The sequence below is a fragment of the Hirundo rustica genome, chromosome 4, assembly GCF_015227805.2.
Source record: "Hirundo rustica isolate bHirRus1 chromosome 4, bHirRus1.pri.v3, whole genome shotgun sequence".
Classification (NCBI taxonomy): domain Eukaryota; kingdom Metazoa; phylum Chordata; class Aves; order Passeriformes; family Hirundinidae; genus Hirundo; species Hirundo rustica.
The window spans coordinates 19886861-19913374 of NC_053453.1; the positions used below are offsets into that span (position 1 = coordinate 19886861).

The 26514-nt window shown below is 37.6% G+C and overlaps 1 protein-coding gene across 3 annotated transcripts in view; it reads right to left on the reverse strand.

Annotated features, from left to right (window-relative positions):
- The window catches only part of MAPK11 (mitogen-activated protein kinase 11), a 31124-nt gene continuing 4610 nt past the window's right edge, over positions 1-26514 (reverse strand). For 2 of the 3 annotated variants that reach the window (XM_040061504.2, XM_040061502.2), the window contains exons 2-12: positions 17356-17485; positions 16364-16422; positions 15184-15295; positions 12941-12970; positions 12759-12806; positions 10338-10452; positions 10143-10214; positions 8469-8548; positions 5592-5670; positions 3981-4154; positions 1-667 (exon numbers count right to left, since the gene is read on the reverse strand). In XM_040061504.2, coding sequence (XP_039917438.1) covers positions 594-667; positions 3981-4154; positions 5592-5670; positions 8469-8548; positions 10143-10214; positions 10338-10452; positions 12759-12806; positions 12941-12970; positions 15184-15295; positions 16364-16422; positions 17356-17485 — 973 coding nt within the window. In that variant the 3' untranslated portion in view covers positions 1-593. The remainder of the gene's footprint in view (positions 668-3980; positions 4155-5591; positions 5671-8468; positions 8549-10142; positions 10215-10337; positions 10453-12758; positions 12807-12940; positions 12971-15183; positions 15296-16363; positions 16423-17355; positions 17486-26514) is intronic. The other variant, XM_040061503.2, reaches the window with a different exon arrangement.

The following is a 26514-nucleotide window of genomic DNA, read 5'->3' on the forward strand; positions in this document are numbered from 1 at the left end:
TGGCAAGAGAAGAGAAAGATTTATTTTTACGGACTTTCAACTGGTGTTAAGATTGCTTGAGAGACATCCAATACATGTGTAAGACCACCACAGATATGACTACATATGCATATTCTGTCTATCTCACTACCACACCCTCTCTTCATAAAGGCACTAACTATAAGTAGTATGAAAACAGACAGATAAAATGCCACAAAGAAAAGATTGCTTGTACGGACTTGTTTATGTTTGTATACATTCATGCCTTAAATGTACAATTTTAAAATTAATTTAAAAGGTCACCTTTATTTTGGCAATCAACTGATAAAAATGAAACATGCAGAACACACAGCTTGACAGAACTCAGTGCATAATTTTGTCAGAATGAAGCAGTTCTTTACCACCCTTTGTGAGTTGGGAATACATTCATATTACAAGGCAAAAAACCCCCCCGCAAAACAGACAACATCTGGCTTCTGTTTAATGCATCTGTTTTTCCACATCTCCTCCAACATCTTTGGATAGTAAAATCTATGTCTGACCGCAGGTTAAATTGTATGGTTATATTTTAACAGTCTTCATAGTGCAGCAGGGCAAGACAGAGCTGCCTGTATTCACTGTTCTATCTCCAGGCTGTCCATTTTTAAGTCGGGTGGTTTAAAGCTATTCACTTCTTCATAGGTAAGTTCTGTAGAGGGGGTGTAAGGAAGAGAGAATTAGGTTATATTTTCTTCAGATAAAAATATTCTAGACAAAACAGTTCTACAGATACATGTGAGTTGTAGTTTGTATTTCCAGCCTTTTTAGCATCCAGATCCAAAACCAGACTGAATTCACTAGGAATCCTCCTCTAAACCTCAGATTACAAATGAGACTCACAAATACTGTTTGTACAAATTGTACAACATGACTGTCCCCTTCAACTAATTAGTAAAATACACAGGCCCTGAAATGAAAACATCAATTATGCTGTCAGATGACTTGCCAAAATGATGTAATAGAAGACAATATGTAATGGAAAATGGAATCTTTAAAAGTACCTAGATAGGTTTTAAAATGTACACTTTTAACTGTGGAGAACATTCTTTATCATCTCGCAGTCAGCTGTGTTCAATTATGTATCATTTACAATTCTGTGCTAATTCCATGGGATCCTGTTTTTTTAGTTATTTATTTTATTTTTTATTTATTTATTTTTGTGGGTTTGCTTGTTTGTTTGTTTGCTTTGGTTTTAAAAATCTTTTACTGTAGTGGACTTAATTTTACGATATTTTGAAAACAATTTCTTTTTGTCTTAGAAGCATGTAACAGGTTTCATTAGGAAATTTTATATTCATCAATAGCTAGAAACATGGGTTACTTGTGATCTTACTCTGCTTTGGGAATAACCCTTTATCTTTTCACAGTAACAGTCATGTCCTGTTTTCTGCCTTGGACATTAATGGGATATGTTGTCAGTGGCTACCTCTTTTGTATTTTCTCAAATTATATGCTGCTTTTTAAGGCTGGAATCTCATTCACATATAGCTAACTTCAGGTTATGGCATTACTTCAGGTTCTGTTTTCCAAACAGCGATGTTTAAATCGCATCTAAATCATGCCTATTGGCTTGTTTATTAAGTAACTCTGTCTGAGACAGCTGCTATGCCTGCAAGCGTGCCTAGAACTCCTCTAAAAAGTATGTAAAAAACCTTGGGACTGAATCTTGCTTATGCTCTGGTTGTGTTACACTGTACCACTGTGTACAGTGATGTGTGTGCCAGTTTCAGTGAGGGATTTCTCTGAAGGAAATTCTGTGTGCAGAACTCCAGGCACTGGAGGATTTGTTAGGTGACTTTGAGTGACTAACTTATGACTATTACATAGAATTACAGGCAGCCAGGGAGGAGCTACAGCTGACTGAACTTGGAGAAGCCAGTGGCCTCACAAATTGGACACCTGGAACTGTATTAGAAATTATTCTCATTGGCTGTATGGTTTATGTTTATGAAGCTCTTTACCCAGTTCTCACTTCACCTACTCAGCAGATATGTGCAACTGGAGCAACACCTAAGGAGAGAATGTATAGCATTCACCTCTGAATAGTGTACTCTTGGCCCCTAAAATTTTGAAATATTTTCTAACTGATTAAACATGTCAATAATAATCTATGAGCTTGGGCTGCCAGCTTCAGCAGTGTGTAATGGAGGCCAAGAAAACTCTGAAGTGCATAATGTGTAAGACAAAGTGTCTGAAATCTCATTTTACTTTGGTGCTCAGTCCCTCAAGATCAGGCACCACTGATTTTTAACTTGAACAGCAAAAGAGTAGAAACATGCCATCGACATCTTGAGAAATTGGGTCAATATTTCATCAACACTACAAACATTTTATGTCATCTTACTTAAATGTAGCACATGCTGTACTTAAAAATAAAAGGTTTATTCCCCAAGATAAAAATATAGTCAGAGGGAAGAAGGAAAAACAGCCAAACTGCTGTGCAAGTTTGAAGGTTTTTGTATCAGGCCTTTTTTTAAACCTGAATAAAGAAGGAGTTTGACCTGTAGTTCCATCAGGATCAATGACGTAAAAAATGATACATGATAAATGCAATGATAAATAATATGATACTGCCCTTCCAAGACAATTCACCTTCATGTTCTCATTTCAGTTTAGAAAGTGTTAAGCTATTGTTCCTGAAATAATTTCAATGGAGTTTCATCACAAACAGAAATCTGCTTCATGACTCAGAAATTGTTTAACTTTCCTGTTAAAGACTCAGGCAACTGAAAAACAGCAGAGAAGAAAAATTCAACTCCTAAGTACAGCAGCAAATGAATACAGCTCTCAACAAACAAGATGCATGGGTGGTGCTGTAGGCTGTCAGGTTTTGCAAAGGAGAGCATGTGTACAGAGTAAATGATGCCAGTCAATCCTACTTGTTTGTACAGACACAGTCAGCTTCTACAAAAGCCCTTATAGGGCACTAGGAGGTTGATTTATAGTAGAGAGAGCCATGACCCCACTATTATATTTCTTTTTAAGATACATTTGCTGTAGACAGTCTTCTTTCTCCCCTGTAATGTCCTGGATAAAACATAGCACAAGTGGATGGACATGAGTAAGACATGAGAGTATTCTTCATCATAAACCTAACCACTATGATAAAACATTTTAATCTAATCTTTCCTGAGTAAAAGCTACAGAAATTGCAAATAGAAACAAAAGAATATTTATTTTATAGAAGACATTTTTCATCTTAAGCCAAGTTTTATTGATAAATGGAAACAATTAGTTTTCTACAACATTATACTCAATTTAAAATCCCTAGTATGGAATTTTTAGAGTAATATGTCCTCATTAGACAGTAGTGAAATTGGACTGTACTTTTCAGTGCACTTGTAATCTAAAGTTGAGCCACCTTACATCCGTGATACTGCAGTGCAATATGATTGTGTTGCAAGCATGGAAGGTTGTTGCAGTATTTACCAAAGAAAGGTTTTGGGATGTCACTCCCAAGTAAAATCATCAACTATCGTTTCAAACAGGACCAATAGCATGGTGTTGTTATTAATCCAAATTCCTTTGCTATCTAAAGAATTATTAACAAAATACACATCTATGTGGATAATACTACTTTCCAGTTCCGATGAGAACTAGACCAGAATCTCAAGTAGTGTCACTTGCCCCAGGACAGTTACTTCAGCTGGGAATCTGACCGAGAAAACTAAAAGCAAAACAGAATGTGTGATTACCTGGTAGTTAGCATCAGCTTTTAGTTAAGCTTCCACTGGTACAGGGAATCTAATAAGGAGATGATAGAAGGGGGCAGAGTGGGCAAAATCCAGAGAGGAAATATAAGCCTTTCCACCTGTCCACTCCCACAAGCACACATGTGAACTTATCTGGTTTGCCTGAGGCTTAAAAGTTCAAATTCCTCTGGCTAGAAATGGAGAAAAACTGTTATTTAAGTAAGGCTTTCTTCTGCTACATGTCTTAACTAGAGCATGCAGTTCTGATACCTTTCCATTCATCTATGGTTCGCTCCTTGTTCTCTATGGACTCGTCATACAGCTCAGCCTCAGGTTCATCATCTGGATCGTGATACTGTACGAAGTAGGGATGTGCAAGTGCTTCCGAGGCAGTGATCCTTTTATCACTGTCTAAAATAAGCATCTTCTCAAGGAGATCTACAGCTAAGGCAAACACAGAAATGCAGTTCAAAACCAGAAGAGACCATGAGGAAATAAAGACAACTGGTTACACACAACCTATTCTCACTCACCTTAAACACAATCAATATTACTGGCAAAATTAAGGCAACATAACAAGTAAGTTTTGAAGATTTTGTACTGCAAGTACAAAAGAGAGCTGAAGGAAGCTTCTGGTTTGCTTGTGGCATGCACAAAGGTTCAGTAAAGTCAACTGGAGATCTGATTCACCTCTTTGGATATCCAAGGACTTAATTATAAAAAGATTCGTGTGTGCTTATAAGGTAATATCCTGTGGTGTGCACCATTTAAGTGCTTAAGTTTGCACTGATCAGGACCAAGCTATGTAACTCATGAATAAAAGAGTATGAGATTACACTTCTAATACGCTGCACCAGTGAAACAATCAGATGAAAACCCCAAAGCAACTTCACACGACCCAACATAAACAAAATTTGTTTGAAGTTGACATTTGAAGTACACTAGAAATGAGAGAGAGAGATGTATGGCTGAAATTGTTTTTTTATGGAAATTTTATCATAACTATTTCAAATACAATTTTTAAATTGCTTTCATATAAGCATTAGCATTAATTTGCCTTTATGCTATTAATATGTAGCATGCTCTCATGTACTTCAGCCATATAAATCTAATTTTTTAATATGAAAATGAACCAAACTGCTTGTATTTATAAGAATAAAATTTGTATTAATACACAAAATGAATTCAAAGCAATTTCACTTACAATACTTCCCTATAATGTGCACTTGATGGAACTGACCCGGTACAGCAGTGAGATGACTCTGATGACTCAAGTGTCTCTTTTTTATGTCACAAGAGAAAGTTCACAGAAACATCTCTTTTACACAGGCAGAACCAATTGATTAGAGAGAAAAACAATTATACAGAATCCGATCAAAGGTCTACCATAGCCCTGTATCCTGTGTCCAACAATGGCTCATATATTCCTAGGAAATACCCCAAAGGGTCATTCAAACAGCTATACTTCCTGGCATATTCTTCTGCTTGCCAGCAATTTACAGCTCATGGCCTTCCTGAGCCAGAAGTGATGTCTCTAATCTAGATCCTGTGACATTTTTATTTATTTCTGCTATGTACAGCTGGCTTTTGTTTTTTATCCATGGACCATTTCCCTTTAGGAGATTCCTGTAATCTCCATCAGAAAGAAAAAGACACAGGCTTCATGAAGGAAAAATAGTCTCAGGATGAAAGGTTAAGCAATATTTTTCTCACTGGTCTGATTTATTATTATTATTATGGATAATAAGATAATATATTATAATATAAAATGTATTTTATATTATTATTATATTATATTCTATCATACAGCAAGGAACTCAAGGAATGCTTGAGTTCCTATGTTAGTGAAAAATCTAATCTGTGTCATTCTGACTTTCTTACCTAATGGATTGGCACCACGAAACACTGCTTTCAAATCCTGTTGAGGCATATGTGGAAGAGATTCGATGTATTTTCTTGCCTAGAAATAAGTCAATATACATACTATATCCGCAGGGTTAAATTTTGCTAAACAGTAACCACATCAATTCTAAAAGCCAGACATTATATTTTTTATGTTTCTTACACATGGGAAATCCTCTTTACATAAAACCACAATGTATGACCTTGTTTCAAGCACTCACTCCTGTGTACTGGACAATAAGCAAGAGAGATTTAAGGAGACACGTTTTGGTTTAAGGTTTGAATGTTAGCACTTTAGTTTTCACCTGTGCTTACTGGTGTGTTGCAGTATATCCCCAGGGAACACAGGCACAGAATGCTCAATCAGAAACTGCAGCCTAAATCATATTTCAGTTACCCTCAGCAAAGCGGCATAATTCAATTTGCAGCCTTCCCTCCTCTCTCTTCTCTGGTGGTACACAGCTTCACTAACCAAAGAACAAATTCTGATACTTGATGGGAACAGATTTTCAGATGTTTAATGAAGTTTAGAGCTTGCCTTTTCACTGTGGCTGTGAAAGGCTCATCCAAACTCAGCTAGTAAAAGCCTGCACAGATACAGGATCCACAAATGTCAGCCTGACATTACATGAGCTATGAATTTTTAGGCTGAGGGAGATAGGTTGGCAAGAGAAGAGGTTGCATACTTGGCTCAGACAGAACAGGAAATTCTGAAAAGGAACTGTCAAAAAATAAGCAGGTGGCTATTTCCTAAATCCATAAAAAGCCTCAGCTGGTCTTTGGACAAACCCTAACCCTTTTAAAACACGTTTGTGTTACACAGACATCTCTCCACATTTAGCAGTCCTGTTAGGACACTCTCTGCAGAAGGCTAACTAAGCATCCTTGGCCTATGGAGAACAGCAAGTAATCTAACATGACTGGACAAGATGCAGTGAAAATTACCTTCAACCTTGCCCAGAAATCCTTTGAAAACAACACAAACCTATCAAAGTGCACTTACTAGCCTGTCACCTCTGCTTATAAACTCCCCACAGAAACCTGACCCAGAGAACCCCAATGTTTAAATGATTCTGAAATGCAAGTACTATTTAAATATTACCTTATCAACATGAAACACCGACAAACACCTCAGTAACTTGTGCTGAAACATCCAAGGAGGCTGATATTTTAGTTTCCAGTTCTTTAATCCTCTACTTATAACTGAAAATAGGCTTGGTGTTTCAGCAAATCTCTGACACTGCTGTTACAGAAATGTTAAAAAATTGTCCATATCTGCAAGCTGCATTAAGAAATACCTAAACAATAAGGCCAAACTACATGGTAAAGAAGAACTAGAATGAAGAAACTCCCTTGCAGCTGGCAATTACCTCCAAGAAAGGTATGTATCTCCTTTGACATTGCTCCTCTAATCAGGCAGCAAAAGCCCAGGGGTGACCTAGCAACACTCCCGTTCATTAACCTGGTTTTTGTGTTCTGCCTGTGCTCTAAAGGTGTAATTAGCCCAAATAAAATAATTTCAGGATTCCTGTACCTCACTGAGGTATGCTCTGAAACACAAGAAATTAAAAGAACAAAGCACATACTATTTCCAGTAAGTATCTAAGGTGTTACTCTCACAATCAAAAGCTCACTAGTTGTGAGTAAATGACACATTTGTATACACTACTGAGCATGGAAAACCTGTAGGACCTTAATAACACATGAAGGCTACAAAAGGACCTATGAGACAAGGACCTATGTCTAGGACAGCACAGTCTGAGATTTGCTGGTTGATGCAGTCCCTGGCAAAAGGACGGATGCTTAGTTAGCCTCCTGCCCCAGTCATTCCTAGGTTCTGGGTACCCCAAACCGCTGGGACTATGAATTGGCCTGTGATGATGAGGTTTCATTATGCTTGTACCTTCCAGAAATACAGTGTTCCTCTGGCTCTCCTACTGCTCCTGCTTACTTAACCTCCTGGTGTATTCACTAGTAAGGTCAAAGAAAACCCATCAATATATACAAGCTGAGACACAGCCCTTAGTATTAGTCTGAGGTGTATACAGAAGAGGTTTAGGAAAACAGCTGCAGCTCAGGAGGTTATCTGTGTGCTGGTGTTTATCTGAACTCTCACACTGTGCCCATCACCTGCCTTTATCAAACAATACTACATCTCGTTCCTCAGCTGGCTATCCACAGTTACTGCTTACAATGAATCTTTTACGTGTCACTTTAGCAGAGAAATTAAGTGGAAATTGTTCATTTACTAGATTACTATTTTAAAGAAGTCATATGGAAAGTTAAAAAGCCCATTCTTAACTATGAATATTATCAAGAAATTTGACCTCATGCAAGCATTTGGAGAGATGAATAAATACGATTTTCAAGTTACAGATCTAAACAGAGCACTCATGCAGAACACACATTACTTGATTCAAATACATCTATCTTTAGAAACCTTACAACAATGGACAGCATAGAAATTACAGACAGCATACAAATTACAGACATCAGATTTAATCGCAACAATATAGTGCTCTGAACCGAGCACCAGTTTGAATTTTTTTAATTATAAGAATAATTTTATTATAAGCAATTTAAAAGATCATCAGGACTAATTTCTTAACTCTTTGCAAAAACTGAGTACATGAGAACAAGTATCAAAATTTATCCAGGTGACAGTCAAGGCATCTGGATGCCTCCAAAAGCATATTTTTTGAATGGTGGCATTCTAGTAGCAAAAACCAGGGATAATTTTACGGTATTTGCTCATTTCCAAATCAGAGTGTCCATGTAAAACAGGCAGTGACATACAATGCCAGTTAGAGAAAGAATGACAGAAAGTCAGTTAACTGACTGGAGCTGTGAACTCACATGTTCTGATGATATCTTCTTCAGAAGTTCTGAACTGGGTGTGCCCACAACTTCCATTATTCTCTTTAGCTGATCGATATCTGCACCATTTCAGGGAAATAAACAGCTCACAGTCCTCCTGGGTTTAGACAATTAATGAGCTTCCATGCATGTAACTAAGACACTTAAAACCATTCAGCAAGAGAATTCCACCATAGCTCATGGAAGGATATCCAATTCCTACCTGTTTAAACCTAGTCCTGGAGTACCAAAGTCTCTACTGTACCACGTTAATTTGTCATGTATGTCAGCTGCATGAAAAATATTGATTTTCTGTTCTAGTTCCCAATTTAATACATTCTTAAGCTTAATCTTAATAGCACATTTATGTTTCAACGATCTGAGAGATTTCTGAAGATCAGTCTAATATGATACACAGCTCATAGGCCTAGATTACTAATCTGAAGACTGACAGGTGAAAAGTTCTCATTTGGTACCTTTAAAATTTTGTTTTATATAGGTCTCAAGATTAAAAACTCTGAAAATGTTAATTTTTCATTGTCATCTAGGACCTGTAAAGTATATTAGAGTTTTGATCACTCCACAGCTTTATTTAAATTTATATAATTATATATCTGTATACAATATTTTATAACAACAAAAAGATCTTATTTCTTGCAGGCTAGATATATTGATTTTTTCACATACCACTTATCATCTAATCAAACAGTCTGAGGACAGTCATCTCCCAAAGATTATACACTTGGAGAATGCCTGTGGTTACAAGAATCTAATGGTGCTGAGCACAACAGAAAGGCTAATGAGGAGACTTGGTCTCAGCTCTCTTAAGATTATTTCAGGCAATTCTGATGTCATGATGCTTTGCACCCAGCAACAGTTTAATATTAACAGTAGTGTTTGTTTTTTGAAGGGTCTCAAAGTAGCAAGAAATGTCAATAATCAGTATAGAAGAATGTGCTTTTGTTTCTCATAATAAAAGCTTGATGCAGTTGTTTCCTCATTCCTTATTACATGTTTTTCTTCAGTTTTCTTTTATTATTTTACTGCTCTCCTCAGAAATGTCTCTTTTTTGCTCCTGCCAGCACAGGAAACGCCAATGGAAATTCCTGATGTTCCATCAGGGACCACAGCACAGTGCTGCAGAAAAGAAAGGGCTTTGATGCTCCTGTGGCATTTCTGGAAATATTGGCTTCTTTTAATATAACAGAATACAACAGACCTATTGATTCCCTTATTATTTAAAACTCATCTGCATTTTCTGGAACTTTCAGCCTAAAAGCAGTTCTGTTTTGTTAAATTGTATTAGCTGTTGAAAGAATAGTGCCTTTACTCAGCTTCAGTTTTAGAGTATGTTATTGAAATAAGATCCACACATGGAAGAAATCTACCCTGTTATAACTAGGTTATTATTGAAATACAGATACACAAAAAGAATAAATGTAACTTTCTGTTGTTTAGGAACATCTGGTTTTTATACTACCAGTGGGTCTCACATTCAGTTGTCATATACACTGAACTGAAAGATTAGCAAATTGTTTATTCTTTTACAAATTTGTTACCTCAAAACCATGTCCATAGAAACACTCAAGTCCTCAGGGGAAAAAAAAAAAAAAAAAAAAAAGAGAATTAGAGAGTATTTTTATAGTTGCATTTTAAGTTTCATATCAAGGATACAATCATTTCCTGGAAATAGAGCCTTTCCCTTCAATAGCTCTGCCATGATACATCCAACCGACCATATGTCAACTGCCAAAAAACAGAGAGAGAAATGTGCACAATGAATCAAAGAGATCCTTAAACACAGCTGCTTCTTGGTTTAAAACTATCACTACATCCAGCTCTAGCAAAATACAAGCCTTCACAGTTTACCTGTTTGATTGTAGTGCATCCAGTTTAACATAATTTCTGGAGCTCTGTACCATCTTGTTGCAACATATCCAGTCATTTCATCATCAGTTTGACGAGCTAAACCAAAGTCTAAAATCTACAGAATAAAAATAAAATAATAATTTTAAAAAACCCCTTTCACTTTTGTTATAGGTCCTGATTTTCCCATTACTCATTTGAGTTTTCTGTAGTCCCTCACTATCGGTGAAGTAAAACAGCAGCACTCTGCAGACTGTTCTGCTGTATCTGTGCAGCCTCTGGTGCTGCATAAAGATATTTCCACTGCCATCAACCTAGTGCTTTGTTCTCCAAGGCAGACTTTATATTTTGCCTTGACCTCAATTTTCCACTGACAACCATTTGCTAAAAATAAACACTATTGTTATAAAAAATGAAATACTATTATCAGCTGGGAGTGTTTGTGTAAAATGCTAACAGCAAGTGCCATTTAAGGCCAAATAAGCTGATCACAAATCTGCAGAATTTCTGTTGTCTACTTTTCTTAAGTCTAAGCACTCATTCAAATCACACGTTATCCCAATGCCAGTAGGAGAGAAATGTATATCCTTTGTGACAATGTAAATTTAAATCACACCCCATTTGTTTTCAGTAGAACTTGCCTGCCAAAACAAACAAAGGTGCTCTGTTTATGTACATAGAGGCTTGATAGCAAAATGTTCCCTTTCCAGATGCTTTCTCTTGCTAAGTTTACATTGATGGGAAGTTATTTCAGCTGAATTTTCCCCAGCTCATTTCTTTGTTTTCTGTTCTATTTTCTGGTTAGTCTATGTCCCACTAATTATGGACCCTAGCTCTAAGAGAGACTGCCTTGAAAAGGTACCCTCTGAGCCTCAGTGTTCAGTCATCTGAGTTAGCCAGCATCTCTTCACATAGAAATGTGAGTAAGATCATTGAGTATCGCCTGTGATGAGATCCAGGATTATTTATTAAGCTGATGGCTAATCCTTTTCATTGGGAATAAGAAAATTTCAACAGTATAATTCAAAATTCCTCAGTTATAATCTAATTAAAAGATATTAAAAGCCTAAGGGAAAATATTAAGATATAAATAATTAACATCTTAACTTCCAGTATAGTTTAAAAGCATAATTTATTTCTTAAGTAAGTGCATAAAAATACATGAGGCAAACAAGCTCAAATAATGGCGTGAAAGCTCTAACACTAATGCCCTTATTTTTATAAGGATTTTGGCAATATTTTTCCTTAACAGCTGATGCCTTCCATGAAATGTGCACACACACACACACCTTCCTTCCTTCTTTTTGCTTCTATTTCCTTTTTGTTAGTACTTGGAAATATCCACTAGTTTGTCCTATTAAAAATAATTTGAGGAAGTAAAGCTATAAATATAAACAAAGCAGATAGCAGTGTAACGAATGCTAGACAGGAAGGTGCACAGATTTCATAATAATAGAAAAAAAACCAGTAAAAGTCTCCTTTACATACAGTACAAAAATACAGTACACATTTTAGAGTATATGATCAAAGACAGATGACCCAGAAAACTTCACAGATGCTGAACATACATGCATGAAGACATTAAAGAGATAATCATGACACTTGCTGAGCATCTGCAAGTGTCACTAAATCAAACAGGAACTACAGTTTTTCACCACAGATCCGGATTAGTGCAAGAACCTAACTGCACTGCTCTTACTCATTACTGTGATTTTTTGCTGATCTTGTGGTATTTGGAGTCTTTTCTTAAATCCCTTGCAGCTGGAATAAAGTGATTACATCAGAGTCTTAGAAACAGGAATAAAGATGTTTCCGGCTGTTGTGGAGAAATGTTTAACTTCTCATTCTTAAGCTTAAAGGCTTGGAAAGCTACAAGACATCTTTTCCTTCTCCAGAGTCTCATGCTTACTATATAGTATCAGATCACACAGAGACACCAAGAGATGTGTTTATATAGATGTGTACATCAAAATAGTATTTGGGAAGTGAGGATTATAGGGTTCTTTTTGGTTGGTTGGGTTGGTTTGTTTGTCTTAGTGCCTGTAACTGGTAATACGGGTATATTTTTTGCCACTATTATTTAATTTAGCTTGTATGTTCTGTAGATACAGAAATTAAAGTTGTTACAAGGCTTCATCCATACATGGGAGATGCAGATACATATCACAGGTCAAACTCTCAAGATATACTCACTTAAGTACTCACTCGGGCCAAAATATTATCTATGTACCATCTGTGGGGTACATAGGGATTTTGCAAAGAAATTTGTATTCATATTAAATTAACATTTGGGAGAAAACACATCTTCACAGAAATGGGCAAGTAGCAAACAGCTGAAATTAATGGAATGGTAACTAACATTTTCTTAAAAAAACTCGTCTTGAGAGTTTTTACAACACTCTGTTACAACAGCATGATACCCACCCTCAATTCACAGTCTTCATTTACAGCTAGGTTACTGGGCTTCAAGTCCTGTAGCAGAACACAAAGTTAGCCAAGTACTTCTTCAACCTTTTAAAATATATTGTAACTACGTCTTAGTAACACATTTGATGCACATGGGGACACACTCAATTCATTTTCATTTCCTCAAAGACTGAACTCACCCGATGGATGATTCCAGCTGAGTGAATATACTGTAAAACAAAACAAAACAAAACAAAACAAAAGGTTAGATTTGAAGTTAGAGGTGAAGGGAGGTTGAAGCCACTTGTCTTATTTTTTGCTTCTGAGACTGACTGTTTTATATACAGAAAATACTTATGTCATCCCATGTTTTTCAGATCAGAGTTATGTCAAACTTCAAAACCTCCCTGTTTTGTCTTATCCAGAATCGGATATTCCTAGAAAGGTAACCATGAAGACTAGAGTCTACCATGAAAGGCAGCACCCACAGTGATTTTTCTGGATAAAGTCTCTTACCAGTTGGGAATTTGTGCCAGCCTTCCCTGGATGTCCATGTTGATCAGCTAGTGGCTAGTGAAATCAGTGGCCTAGGGAGCAGTACGATTGACTCCTACTGTATAAGTATGATATAAGTCACCTTCCCATACTGTGAACACCAATGTGTGTGAAGCAGCCACACCTGCACTCTGGCACAGGCTAGTGACCAAAATGCCCACCTAAGGTACAGGATTACTTCAGGTCCACTTTCAAAGCGCTATTTCAGTGGCTGTTTTGTGTTTCTGCTATTTTAAAGAAAACATTTAAATAAAAAAATGAGAACCGCTTACCCTGTCATTGCCTATTCTTCTCTAGTTAGGATTAACAGCAAGTTTATGATCTTATCAACCAGCATGAGCAGGGCCTTGAAAGCTTTCTGTCCTCTAGAGGTGAACTCACTTTTTTTAGGAGAAGGCATTATACACAAAACCTTATAGCAACTGGGAAATCCCAAAGAGAACACAAGGGCATTCTTCATGTTCCAGACCTCAGAACTGTTTGTCAGAAGGCTGGGCCACCCCTCAATGTTTCTCACAGCAGCTGCAAGCCCAAACACTGCTATTAACAGAAGGAGCCATGTCTCTGCTCTGCTGAGACAACCACAGCAGCCCCTCTGGGCGCACCAAGCAGTCATATGCAGGATCTTTGACTAATGAGACATGAGAATTTCATGATAATTTCAATTCCAGAAGAGAGGAGCCACCAGAAACCCCTCCCCTTTGAAACAGAGCCAGAAATGCACCTGAGTGCATTTCTGAAATTAATATTCACTTAGAGCACAATTCTTACTATTATTTAGCTTTGACACAACACAGACTTGTATTCAAAACCACAAGCAGGATAATTAATGCCAGAATCCATCTTCCTAACTAAGCTATTAGCTCACATAAATGAGACAAAGCAATTAAGGGCTCAGCTGTGCAATTTTTATTCACTAAAATCTGTACCTTAAGTGACAGAACCTGCATGCATGAATAAGAATTACTGTCTCAGGCACAAGGTGACTTGCTGAAAGTCATGTAATAAGTATATTTCAGAGACAGTATTTACCATGGCTTGCTTTCAAACATATAATTATTTTCCATGTCTAAAAAATCAATTGTTGTTAAGTTAGATAGCAAAGCTACTGACCTCTCTCTTTTCTGTTTGCTTACATCTTGGGAAAATCCATACTGGTCTGAGAAAAAGCTTAGCAGCTAGTAATGGGAAGCATTACCTTCATCTTCTCCTGTTTATAGACACTTACATGTTAAACATCAGCAAAATAATGCACATTTTGATTCTTTCCAAAGAAAATTGTGCTGTAGATTCATTGCCAATCGCCTGTGTTATTGAAGTGTATACATTTTAACTGATATGATTAAAGGAAATAATGACTTCACAGACTGACTAAATCCTACGTGATTGTGTGCAGCATCGTACATTGCCGGGATAAGTCTGTACTTCCAGATATTTCCCAAAGGACTCAACTAACTTGGTTATCTCTTCAGCCACGTGACACTCCACAAAAATCAGGACTGTGGTTTTTCAAAGTGGCTTATGTCTTTCAAAGCACAAATGTGAGTTACTTTCCATATTGTTCTTTATCCATTTAACTTTCTTCAGAATTTTTGAGGCATTATATAGCGTGTTATTGTCCCGCAATAGGAACTGAAATAGATACTGATCTAAAGTTAACTTTCAAGGGGTGCATTCACGTGTATTGTGCATGTAAACATCGCTAGGCTTGAGGGTTCATTTCTTGTTAGAAAAATTATCTGATAATACCTGAAATGATTGCTACTATTTGCGCACTTTTAAGACAAAGAACAAAAGCGTTTAAGTATGGTCATTGCAACCAACCAGTCCTTACAACATTTAGATTGCCGACTCATAACTACAGCATCTAGATTCCTGGACTCAGTACCTTCAGACCCCGAAGTAACTGATAGATGAGAAACTGTATATGATCATCCGTTAACTTCTGGCACTTCACTATGTTATTCAGGTCAGCACCCATTAAATTTGTCACAAGATATCTGTGAAAATAAAGAAATTAGGAACAAAACAACACAATGGCAGAACATAACTTCTTCTAGAAGAGTATCCACACATGTAGATTCCTTTTCCACTGTCTACTAACACATTTTATATCCTATAGCTATGAATACCAATAATGCAATCACTTCTATGAGACTTAATATAATGATAAAGAAAAATCCTTGCAGTATATTAGAAACTTTTATCTGTTTTCTCTATGACACACTACAGCAGTGACACACACAACTTTTTTTTTATGAAGAGGAAGCCTCACCCAACATCCAAGTGGCAGCCTGAGGCACCAAAACTACAGGACCTGCAAGGTCCTGGAATATCTGATGATGGAGGGTAATATTAGAGTGGTAGAAATAAAGAGTATTTTATATCATTTCCCTCTTTGTTCCCACTGGAAGTTTTATTTTTTGACAAATTTTGCAGACAAATACAGTGCTGATACAAAAGTATGCATCCATCATACCCAATTCCCATTTGTGTAACTTTGCCCCACAGTCGAAGAGGTTTGGTCACTAATTTCCACAGAGACAAAAAAATGTTAATTACTATTTCTTCTGCTATATTGTTTACTTTAGTGCTTGCTTATACAATTACGCAAACCAAAAGGAAATCAGCATAAATCATGTTTGAGTCATACTAAAATATACCTAGTTTTAGGTTAGCCAGCACTCTAGCCTAAATTTACCTTATCTCAGTTAACTAACAGAATACTTTGCTGCTTTCCTGAACTCTGCCATCCATGTATCAACAAATAATCTACAGGTTACAAACACACAATTGAACTGAAAAGGTTTTAAATTATTGGCATGTATGCAGCATTAAATAATTTATCATATACCTTTAAACTAATTTAAATAATTTAAATTTTCATTTAGAAAAGTACAGAAATGAAGTCCATCTCCCTGCCTCCTCTTGTGGGAAAGTTGCAAAACGATTTTTACAAAGCTGACTGTGGCTGAAAGTTTTTTAGAAATGTATGTTCTTCCTTTTTAAACCTGAATGGTATTTATTACTTAGTAACTAGTCAGAATGATTAAAAAAAATTTACTCACACTTCGTTAAAGTTTTCTATTGATGTTGCAGGTGTAAAAACATCTAGCAGTCCTATAACCTGTCAGGTGAAAGAGGGGAAGGAAGTGACATTTCATTTTTACAAACCTGTAAAACTTGTCATTTGTATTGACAGTGCTCAGTATTTTTGGGATGAAACTTACATGAGTATGACACATGGTCATACTGAAAACTGACATAGTAGGTGATTGATAAAGCTATCACCTCAGCCATTTTAATTACAACCTTAATTACAAAAAGCAAAAAAGAAAAAAAAAAGGCAGAAGATGTAATGTCTCATTACAGAAAAGCTGACACATGCCTTATACAATTGTTATACTTCAGATGATGCACAGTATCATGAGTCTTCTTGGTCTGTTTTTGTTGAATTTTTATCCTTTCTCTGGGATACCTTTCAATCTATCATATTTTATTCAGGCTTCAAGTCAGCAAGCTACCTGTAAGCAAGTGGATGCTCCACTGAAATCAACTGTTTACCACATAAACTTAGACCACTACTCAGTTATGTGGGATCTGAAGGTCTACTATCTTTCATTTGCCTATTACACTGTTGTCAATGGCAGCAAGACTAATCTACCCTTAATTTCTCAACAGAATACACTTTTCAGCAAAAGCAGGTTTGAGGTGTGGGGTCTTCTTTTTTTTTCCTGGGCTGATGTTTCAAGATGCTTCAACGGTAGCAAATAGAATATTTTTTTACTTTATTAGAGAAGAGTATGATGACTTGTTTTGAATTTCATCAACCTCACCTTCAAGATTCAATTAGATATTTATAAAATAAAAATGCAGCCTGTTACTGAAAGTTTCTAAAGTCCAGTGACTTCACTACACCTAAGGTGGCTAGGTCCAGATACCTTGGGTAGCTAGAAGTTGCATACGCCTTTTTGAAAAAGATTGTACCTAACTGAAATTAAGCCTATATTGTAAACTTCTGTAATGGAAATCCAAAGGGAAGAACTCACTCTCCACTTACATTCTCATGCTTCATGTGCTTAAGCAACCGAAGCTCGCGGTAGGTCCTCCGGGCATGAATAAGTGATTGAAAAGGTCTTGAAAGCTTTTTCACTGCCACCTTCTGTCTTGTTTTGGTATCATAAGCTGAGCTGGAAGGAGGAAGGAAAAAGTCCATATTGACGGCATGTTCTACAGCAAAGCTCTCAACCAGTTCATGAAGGAACTGTACTCCCCTGAGGGCTCTCTTCCCTTACTCTTTCACCTTCTACTCAGGGCCTGCAACCAGGGAGCTAGCCAGCAGTAACTCCTGAGTATTCAGGAGTTCAGGTCCCTTGTTTTCCATCTAGCAAATTACTAATGCTTATGCTACTGCTCAGGACTCAACCCCAGGCAACCCTTTCCCCAAGTGGCAGGAATAGTAACCAGACAATTAGCTCCATTCCTGCAGCTCCAGCCTCCAGCTCCAAGGCAAGGCTCGTAGGGAATATGGGGATTCAAACTGAAGTTTGTTCTTACTGAGCAAACTGGAGCCTTTACTAATTCAAGGAACACCACCTTTTTATCTATTAATATTAATTATCATGCAACCATTAGCTTGATAGAGGATAATGTCCCCAAACTGGTATCAAGTCAGGATGCTGATATAACCGTGGTCATGCCTTTCCCAACAAGTGAAGAATGGGCATGTCTTATACTCCAGCCCACATATCCACAGCACTTAACATCCCACAGACAGAGGTGCCCTGCTGAAGAGGACACTAAATATACAAGTCACTATTTGCAAGCAAGGGCTCTTTTTTGGGCATTAGAAAAACATGAGAAGCACAAGCCACAGATAAATGATGTCTGATATGTAGCACAGGGATAAAAATTATCCCTGTATGTATTACTTCATGACACTACATAGTACAACTATAAAAGGATTCTTCTTGTTACCTCCTCTTAAGAGGAAAAAAAATTCTTTCCGTCGTTACTGTCACCTATTAAGTAATTGTGTTCAATTAAAATACCTGGAAATTCTCAGTTTAAAGAGTGGAGAACACTATGTGTCCTTGCTAGATAGTGCTAACCAGAGCCTTCCCACATACTCATCTTACAGAACTTTTTTGGAGTTACAAACACAAAAATGAAACAACATGAAAAACGCATGGAGTAGAATGTCAATAGTCAGCAGTCACATCAAATGCTATTAACTTCTTCTGCACAGTGTTTTAAACATTCCCACAAATTGTTGTAGAACACACCTGCTGGAGACAAAAAACCATTGGTGGTGTCTGGAGTAGCTTCCAAACTAATACACTGAGCCTACAATGAGCTCCAAATAGGTGGACTCTGACACATATTTGGTGCTATGCTAAAGTCATGAAGAGCCAAGTGAAGAGCAAAGCCTCTATCTGCAGGACAAGGTGCTGCTTCTATTCAGAAGAAACAAAGGCCACAATCAACAAACATGCAAAACAGTGGCATCTGAAAGGTGATTGTCCTAGAGTTTTCTGCTCCATGAGACCAATCCAGAATTTTATAAAGACAGAATAGAAGCAAGTAGATTTAATCAACAAGTTTCCTGCAGACTCTGTGGAAGGAGGGAATCACTCATGAGATAAATGACATAGATAAGCAGATTAGTTCACTAGTTTTTTGCAAGTATCATAGAAGCTGATCTTCTGGCAAGTTTTAGAGGTGTACAGTGCTGTGGTTTTGCTGAGCACCTCAGAAAGGGCAGTTCCAGAGCAGAAGAATGCCTGGAAAGAAGAAGACTGGTATCACTCTGATGAGCGGATGGAATGGATACAACAGAGAAACTTGTTCCAACATTAGGGCAGGAACAGAGTTCTTCAGGATATGAGGATGCTGTGTGGCTTAATTACATGGAGCAGCTCGAGGAATGAACAGTGTGAGAAGAACTGACAACAGAAATATCTTAAATTCCACATGACCAGCCAAGGACAACATGAAGGTTTCACAAATAAATCTAAAGAAATAAAAAGGAAGCCAATGCTTAGCTTCTAATATAACAAAGATTAGGTGCAATTGCCCTGTGTTTAGTGATGGGCAACAAAGCCACTGGAGAACACTGCCAAGTCTCACAGATACACACTGTCCATTGTCTTTCCAGTTTTGGGGGGGAAAGAAATGTTTATCCAGGTAAATAAATAACATTCCTCAAAACAGAAGCTTGCATAATATCTCAGCTTTCCTGGTAATTCACAAACCTTTCCACTCATGCTTATACCAGGTTGTAAAATACTGTACACCTTATACAAGGCTAGGAAGAATTAGATTTAAAATCCCATTATCATGATAAACATCACTCTTCTCCCCATTCTAAGTTCAAATGTAAGTTTCAGTGGTTTAAAAAACACTGATCTTTAAGATGAAGTGCTTTTTATCCCCTGTATGACTCAAGGCTGCAAAGCTTCCAGATGGTACAAAGCACAATCTTTTTACCTTCAATAATTCTTATGACAGCAGCTTTTTAGACCCAAGACAGAATCACATAAGGAGAGAGAAGAGAAGGGAAAGGGAAAGGGAAGTTGAGTCCTGAGACCTCCAATGGGAAATCATGAACTGAAGCTGCTAAGGCCAGGGACTGACTTGGTTTAAATGAATCCTTCTACATTCAACAAACTGTACCAAATTATAACCAGCGCTAATGCCTTCAGACTCCTTCCTTGCCTGGTTTACCATCGTCATAATTCAAGTTATTAACAGTAAAGCATTCAAAAGTGTGTTTCATGTTGTTTGAACTGCTTTGTTTGTCAAATTCAAGGAGGACTTGCATATGCAATCTCTGCTACTGCCTCTGTGATCACCTTTTTAGACTAGATCCCCCCCTGTCTTGCTACTATATCATCATAGCTACAATCTGGTTTGCCCCCTGAATCCGTCATCAGCCACTGAGCAAACTTAGGTGGCAAGATGAGTTGCTTCCCTTTCTGTGTGATCCCCCAGGAATGCTCAGCTTTCAGAGTAGTCCCAGGGGAGGACATCTCCGGTTCCAGTCACAGCAAAAGTAGGGGCCCACCTGTGCTTGGCACCTGTAAATCCTTCCTTGGGGGCCTGTAACTAGCATGATTAAAATGACTGAAAATTGCTTCTTAAAAAAACCCCAAACCCATGCTGTTAACAAATCTGATTTAACAGGGAAGAAAAGGGTTAGAGGCTTGTCATGGTTTAACTGCAGCAGGCAACTAAGTGCCACACTGCTGCCTGCTCACTCCCATCCACCTCCACCTCAGAAAGAAAAAGTAAACCTTATGTGTTGACATAAGAACAATTTAATAATTAAAACAAAATATAATAACATTTAATCATAATGCCAAACAATACTACTTTAGACAGACTTTCTATCATAACTTAGAAATAAATAGAATTACCATTATCTTTCTAGTTAACAAGAAACAACTTGTAACAATCATAGCAATAGCTTTTTCAGATATGATCATTCTTGACCCAGAACCCATCAGAGTTATGACACATTTTTTTGCCATCTCTCCTTTTCGAGATCAAGGATAAAAAGCTGGGATGGCATCATCTCACACAGATTAGAGACTTTAGTTTAGTGTGATTTTCAATCATTGCTTAAATTAGACTTGCCTTTTTAATGTTGTCAACTCCTATATTTAATAATTCTATTGAAGTTCCACTAGATGAAATAACAACTTTTAGTTATATGCACATCTTCCCAGATCTTAAGATTTCAGAGAAAAGTTTGAACATAGGAAGCTACTGCAGTCCAAAAACTCAAGAGGCAGGAAGCATAGGATTTTAACAGCCTTAAGGTAACTTTATAACTTTTGATGAGATATGGATTTTGGTGGCTGATGTTTATAATTACGGCTGTACATACAGTAATTTCCCTAGCATCCATGGAGTTTATCCTCCGTGGTTGCAGAGCAGTAAAACTGGACAGACAGGCCATTCATGTGCACAGTCTGCTCAGACCTCTCAGGGATTCTGGGGCTAGAAGCACACTATTCACCTGTGGACACTTAATCTTTGGGATCAAATTTGCTTCAGCAGCTGGAGGGCTGTTTGTAGGAGCTTGATCTTAAAAACCACACATGGAGCTAACTTGTATCCTTTTTAGTAAGCTCCAGTATCTCATGCAGGAAAGAATCCTTCCTGGGATCAGCCGGTCCCCTTGAACTACAGCCAGTCCCTGAAATTCCCAATGCTCTGGGCTCAGAGAGGGCTTCCTAGCTGGGCACAGCACTACCACAGTGCCTGGAAAAAGTTCATCTTGACTGCAGTGTTCAGTCTGTGAGTTCTCTTCATTCCTGAAGCTAGCTCAGGTGTAGCTGATGCAGAATGAAGGCATGACCCAAAGCTGGTTGCACGTGGTACCAGTCTTGTGTCTCCAGCAACACTCCCATTTGCCGTAGGTTAGCTGTGTCAGACAATATTCCATCCCCATCACTCTGGATAACCAGATTTTGATTGTCTACAAAGCGTTATAGCTGTACAAAACTTTCACAAGCATTATAGTGTACTAATTATTCAGGTGCATGCAATGTAAGCAACTGATTTGGGGATAGATGCAATAACCAGAAGACTAACTTTTCTGATTTTTTTTAAATACAATTCATTGTCTCAGCTTGTGAGGCTGCTACCTTTACATCATCATAAGTTTGACAACTGGCTGGACACACTATACCAAAACTTGGAGACAATGCTGGACAGAGCACATGTGGCAGTGACACTGGGTCTAGTGTTTCCCCATATTGTTCCAGAATTCTGTTTTTTGTTTCTTTCACTGCAGCATGAGTTTCTTCCCTTTACTGGTCACATTCCTCCAAAACACTCAAAAAAATCCCCATTACATGTAACTGTTACAAGAAAGACAACAAAAAGAAAGAAAAACCCCAAGAATGCAATTCATGTTCAAAACACAGCGTCACAATTTTGAATTCTGATCTGCAGACCTCACCCTTTCAAGTACCCACTGACTCCTTCGACTGGACATGAGACTATTCCTTGTGGACAGATGTCCTCTTAATTTGTAAGATCCTAAATTTCTGAGAAAAACAAGTAACAGCAGCAGAAGGGTCTATGTGAGAAGGTATTGAAGGGGAAAGAACTGAAGGAGAGCCAACACAGGGAAACTCATCCCGGTGGAGGCAGTCCTTACTGCACCATGCACTATCAAGTAAGATAGAAAAGAGGGACCACAGGAACCCTGCCCTGGGACGTTTTCTAGTAATTTCATGTAATTTGGCTTTCTACAACTACAGTGAACAACAACTTTTTTTTTTCACTTCTCATAAATGTCATGTAAGTGAAAGAAACATGAACAACATGGATTTTTTTTATTTGCAAGTTTAGTTTGTGAGCTTTGTCTTCTGAGATTTACCTGTCTTGTTCTTCTTTAAAATACAAATATTTATTTATTTTTAATTGAAATAAAAAATCTACTTTTTATTGAGATTATGGAGTAGTCATGAAAAACAACACACACAGCATCCATCCAACACCAGCAAATGGACCATATCAGCTATTGGCAGCGAAGCAAGAGAAAAGAAAACAGCTACCCACAGCTATTTTAAGTTAAACGGTAAAGTGAACCCAGGAAATGGTTAATTTGTTTCTTCTTTATAAAAGTATTGTTACTGTTTTGCAAATTCATGTTAGTGATTGTCATTCCCTAAGAGCTAGCTATAAGGCTTGTTTGCTAAACCACAAAAATCACAACATATATGTGCATCAAATGGAAACCATAAGGAAAAATTAGATGGTAGCAAGAAAAAACAGAATGAGGATGAGTAATGGGAAGCTCTGAAACTACATGTTAATCTTCTCATTAGACAAAAAACCCCACTTGCTTGATGATGACAGGTTATTTTACTGTGAAAATTACATCCCCTCACTTGGATATTATTCCAACACACCATGCTGAGCACTAGTACCAATGGTTTTGGTTTTAGTACAATGACTGTTAATTATCTCAGATTCATTTACCCCTAAATCTAAACATAAACCCACAAAATATCTCTTACATATGCTAATATGTAAGCATAATTGTTCTATAGCCAACATATTTTTTTTTTGTTTTAAGCAGACATTGGAAATACTAAAAAATAATCACTCTCCACACATTTATGTGAATACACCACCAGTTTTTGTTCAATGAAACATGATCATAAAAGCGCTGTATCAGCCTCTGAATCCACAAGCCATATTTTGTTTTTTGATCTGTCTCCTGTGCCTCCACAGTAACTTAAACATTTAAATAACTTCATAGAGGAGCAGTCACTTTTTTTTTTTAGGTGAAGCTACAGACAGCACAGCTTGCATCAGTGGGAATGATGCTTTTAAAATCATGGTTGTGAGAAACATGTACAGAAGGTTGGGGTCATAAGCTGTTAGCTTCCTCAGCATGTGCAACTAGCTCATGGATACTAAAATAATCATGTATCCTACATAGCCTAAGCCCAATGTCAGTACGTAAACAAGAATATCAGTCTGCTGCCACTAAGCCAGTACACTGCTAGTGACAAATGTGTTCCATTCAGCATTTGGGTAAAAAAAAAAAAAAATAAAAAAAAAAAAAAAAGAAAGACTGACAGGTAGTTATACATTGTGGGCTTTGAAGCTTCAGCTAGAAATGCTTGCAGTTAATCTGGATATAAAGTTTAACATGAAAAATATCAGCACTTTCAAAAACATTAAACAAATCTATACAGTCAAAATCTCACTTATATTTTGTCCTCCTTTTTCCCGTTCCTCCCCCCACTTCTCCTTCACATTTGCTGTTTCCTCTCTCTACAACAGCCAAAATATGAAATGGTAGCAATTTATTCCCAGGTTATGTAGGGGTTTGAAATGTCCTCTCCCTTCCCGACTGTATGGGACGTACAGTATGTATGGGACTGTATGGCCAGAATTAAGACACTTTATTTTTGGTATGAATCAACTAATAGGTTCTGAAGTTGCAAAGAGCTCCTTGTGAAGCTGTACTGAAGCAAGCAACCAGGTCCTAAGACTTTCAGGTCTTTGGGACAGGGACTTTGTCCCCCACTGTAATCATGGCTGACAGCAGGACAGGAAAGGAGGCAGCTATGCCACTGCTGTCTCATGCAGTCAGGAAGGTATGTATCATAAAAATATATATATTGAAGGAAGGATGGAGAAGACCTGCAGAGAATGCCCTCTGTTAATGTATTCTTACAGCCACACAGAAAGGTGCCATTCCATGATCCTTGTTGCCTTTCTGCCACAACTGGTTCACCACACGCCCTTCCATCCCTCTACCATCCCATGCCTCTCCTTTCTCTGAAAAAGATATCATTAATTCTCTGCAAAAGAAAACCTGCACAATACAAGTCCCCACTTCTTAACCTTGTCTTTTCTTCACCGTTCCTACAAACCCCTCTATCACCCTCCTCACCCACACTCAGATGTCATCTGCTCCCAAACTACTCCACAAGCTTAGTGACAGCACCCAACATAGAAATCTGTCACAGCAATTCTCAGCCTTTTTCATCCTTCTCCACAAACACCTCCTTCATTAAAAGTGTTATTAGACAATCTCATTTAAAATAGGGACCTTGACACCACTAATTACCATCCCGCTTCCCTTTCCTTTCCCAAGTCAGTTAACTACACTCTTCCACCTGGAAAATGGTCAGGATGAAACCAGACAAAGGAAAGACAAACAATCTGTATTCCACCTTAGTACTCCACAAAACCACTCTCAACAAACTCCCTAGTGATGTCTCCCCAGCCAGTGCTCAGAAACACCATTCTGTCTTCCTTCATGTATCTTGCACAACAATTCCTAAATTCTTGACCTTCCTTGGCTTTGTAGCTGCAAATCCCACTGTGTCTTTATTTCTAATGGCTATTTCTTTATGTTCCTCTGAGGGTGTTTTTCACTCTGCAACTTTTTTTTTTTGTTACTTTGCTTATTTTCATCATTCACTCCGGCAATACTGCTGCAAAACTCCTCCTCCTAACTGGTAACACTGACCATGCAACCCCTTCTATTTAGTTCTCCTCTCTGTTGCAACCTTGCCTTCAAGGCCTTGTTTCTAAGTATTGTTATTACATATACTGACTTTTAAGAGTGTCCTGCCTCTGACTGGGCTCTCATATCAGCCTTCATCTCAGTTTTCAAGCAAATGTTTCCATATGCATAGAGGGGTCCATTGTAAATATCTGCACAACTAAAGAAAGGCTTCAATACCTTCCTTCTGAATGCCACATACCAAAAATAGACAACTCCTATCAGATCTTGGACAGCATTATTTTAACGATTGAGTGAAGTTGAGTGAAGTTGAGTGAAGACTTTCCAGTAATTATAACCATTTGTAAGATGACGTTCAGCCCCTGTATTTATATTGGAAACAAGACTTAATCAGAAAAAAAAGTTCACAGGGAGTCCACTAAAATCCACACGTGCCTGGGATTGTGCATTTAGCCTATAAAGAGCTATACCATCTTCAGTTCCCAGCTGTATTTACATACAGCAGTTGTGTGTTACTACTACTCTAAAAGTTTATCTCAGCATTTACTGTTTAAAGTAGCAAGCAGTGCTACAGTGATACACACCATAATTCCAGTAACCTGATCTCACAGTTGAAATCATACACTTAGTATCACTACAGCTAACTAAACAGATACTTAAAAAAAACAAAACAAAACACCAACCCCATCCTGAAATCATCAAGTACAATCTTGGATGCAGGAATTTTTCTCTTTGTCAGCTAAAGTCAGCTTTTAAAAACCCTCACATGCTACTGAGTTGTCTTAGCATCTTCTTAAGAGCTCCTCAATGTGAAAAGGATGGTATCAGCAGTGTTATGTTCCAGTATTGCAAGCTAATACAAAGCATTTGCGAGTAAGGTCTAATCAGGAGCACAGAATGGGGTGAAAGAAGGGGTTAAACTTCAAGATTAGAGCCTTCTGCTTCTATTTTTCCATTTGTACTTCCTCAAAGCAGAACTGTAGCCTAAACACCACTCCACCTTCCCCTATTTTTTACCCAAAACTAGATAGGACAAAAACTTAATGAATCTAAAGCACATGCTTAAAGTTAACAGGATAAAGGGATGCTGAAGTGCTGTAAATGACTTAAGGCAGTCTTTGCTTTCCTGCTTCTTTTGAACTGAGGCCCATGCCATTACACTCTAACTCAGCAAGCCTCTTCTTAAAAATGTGTTAGGTCACCTGTATTGGT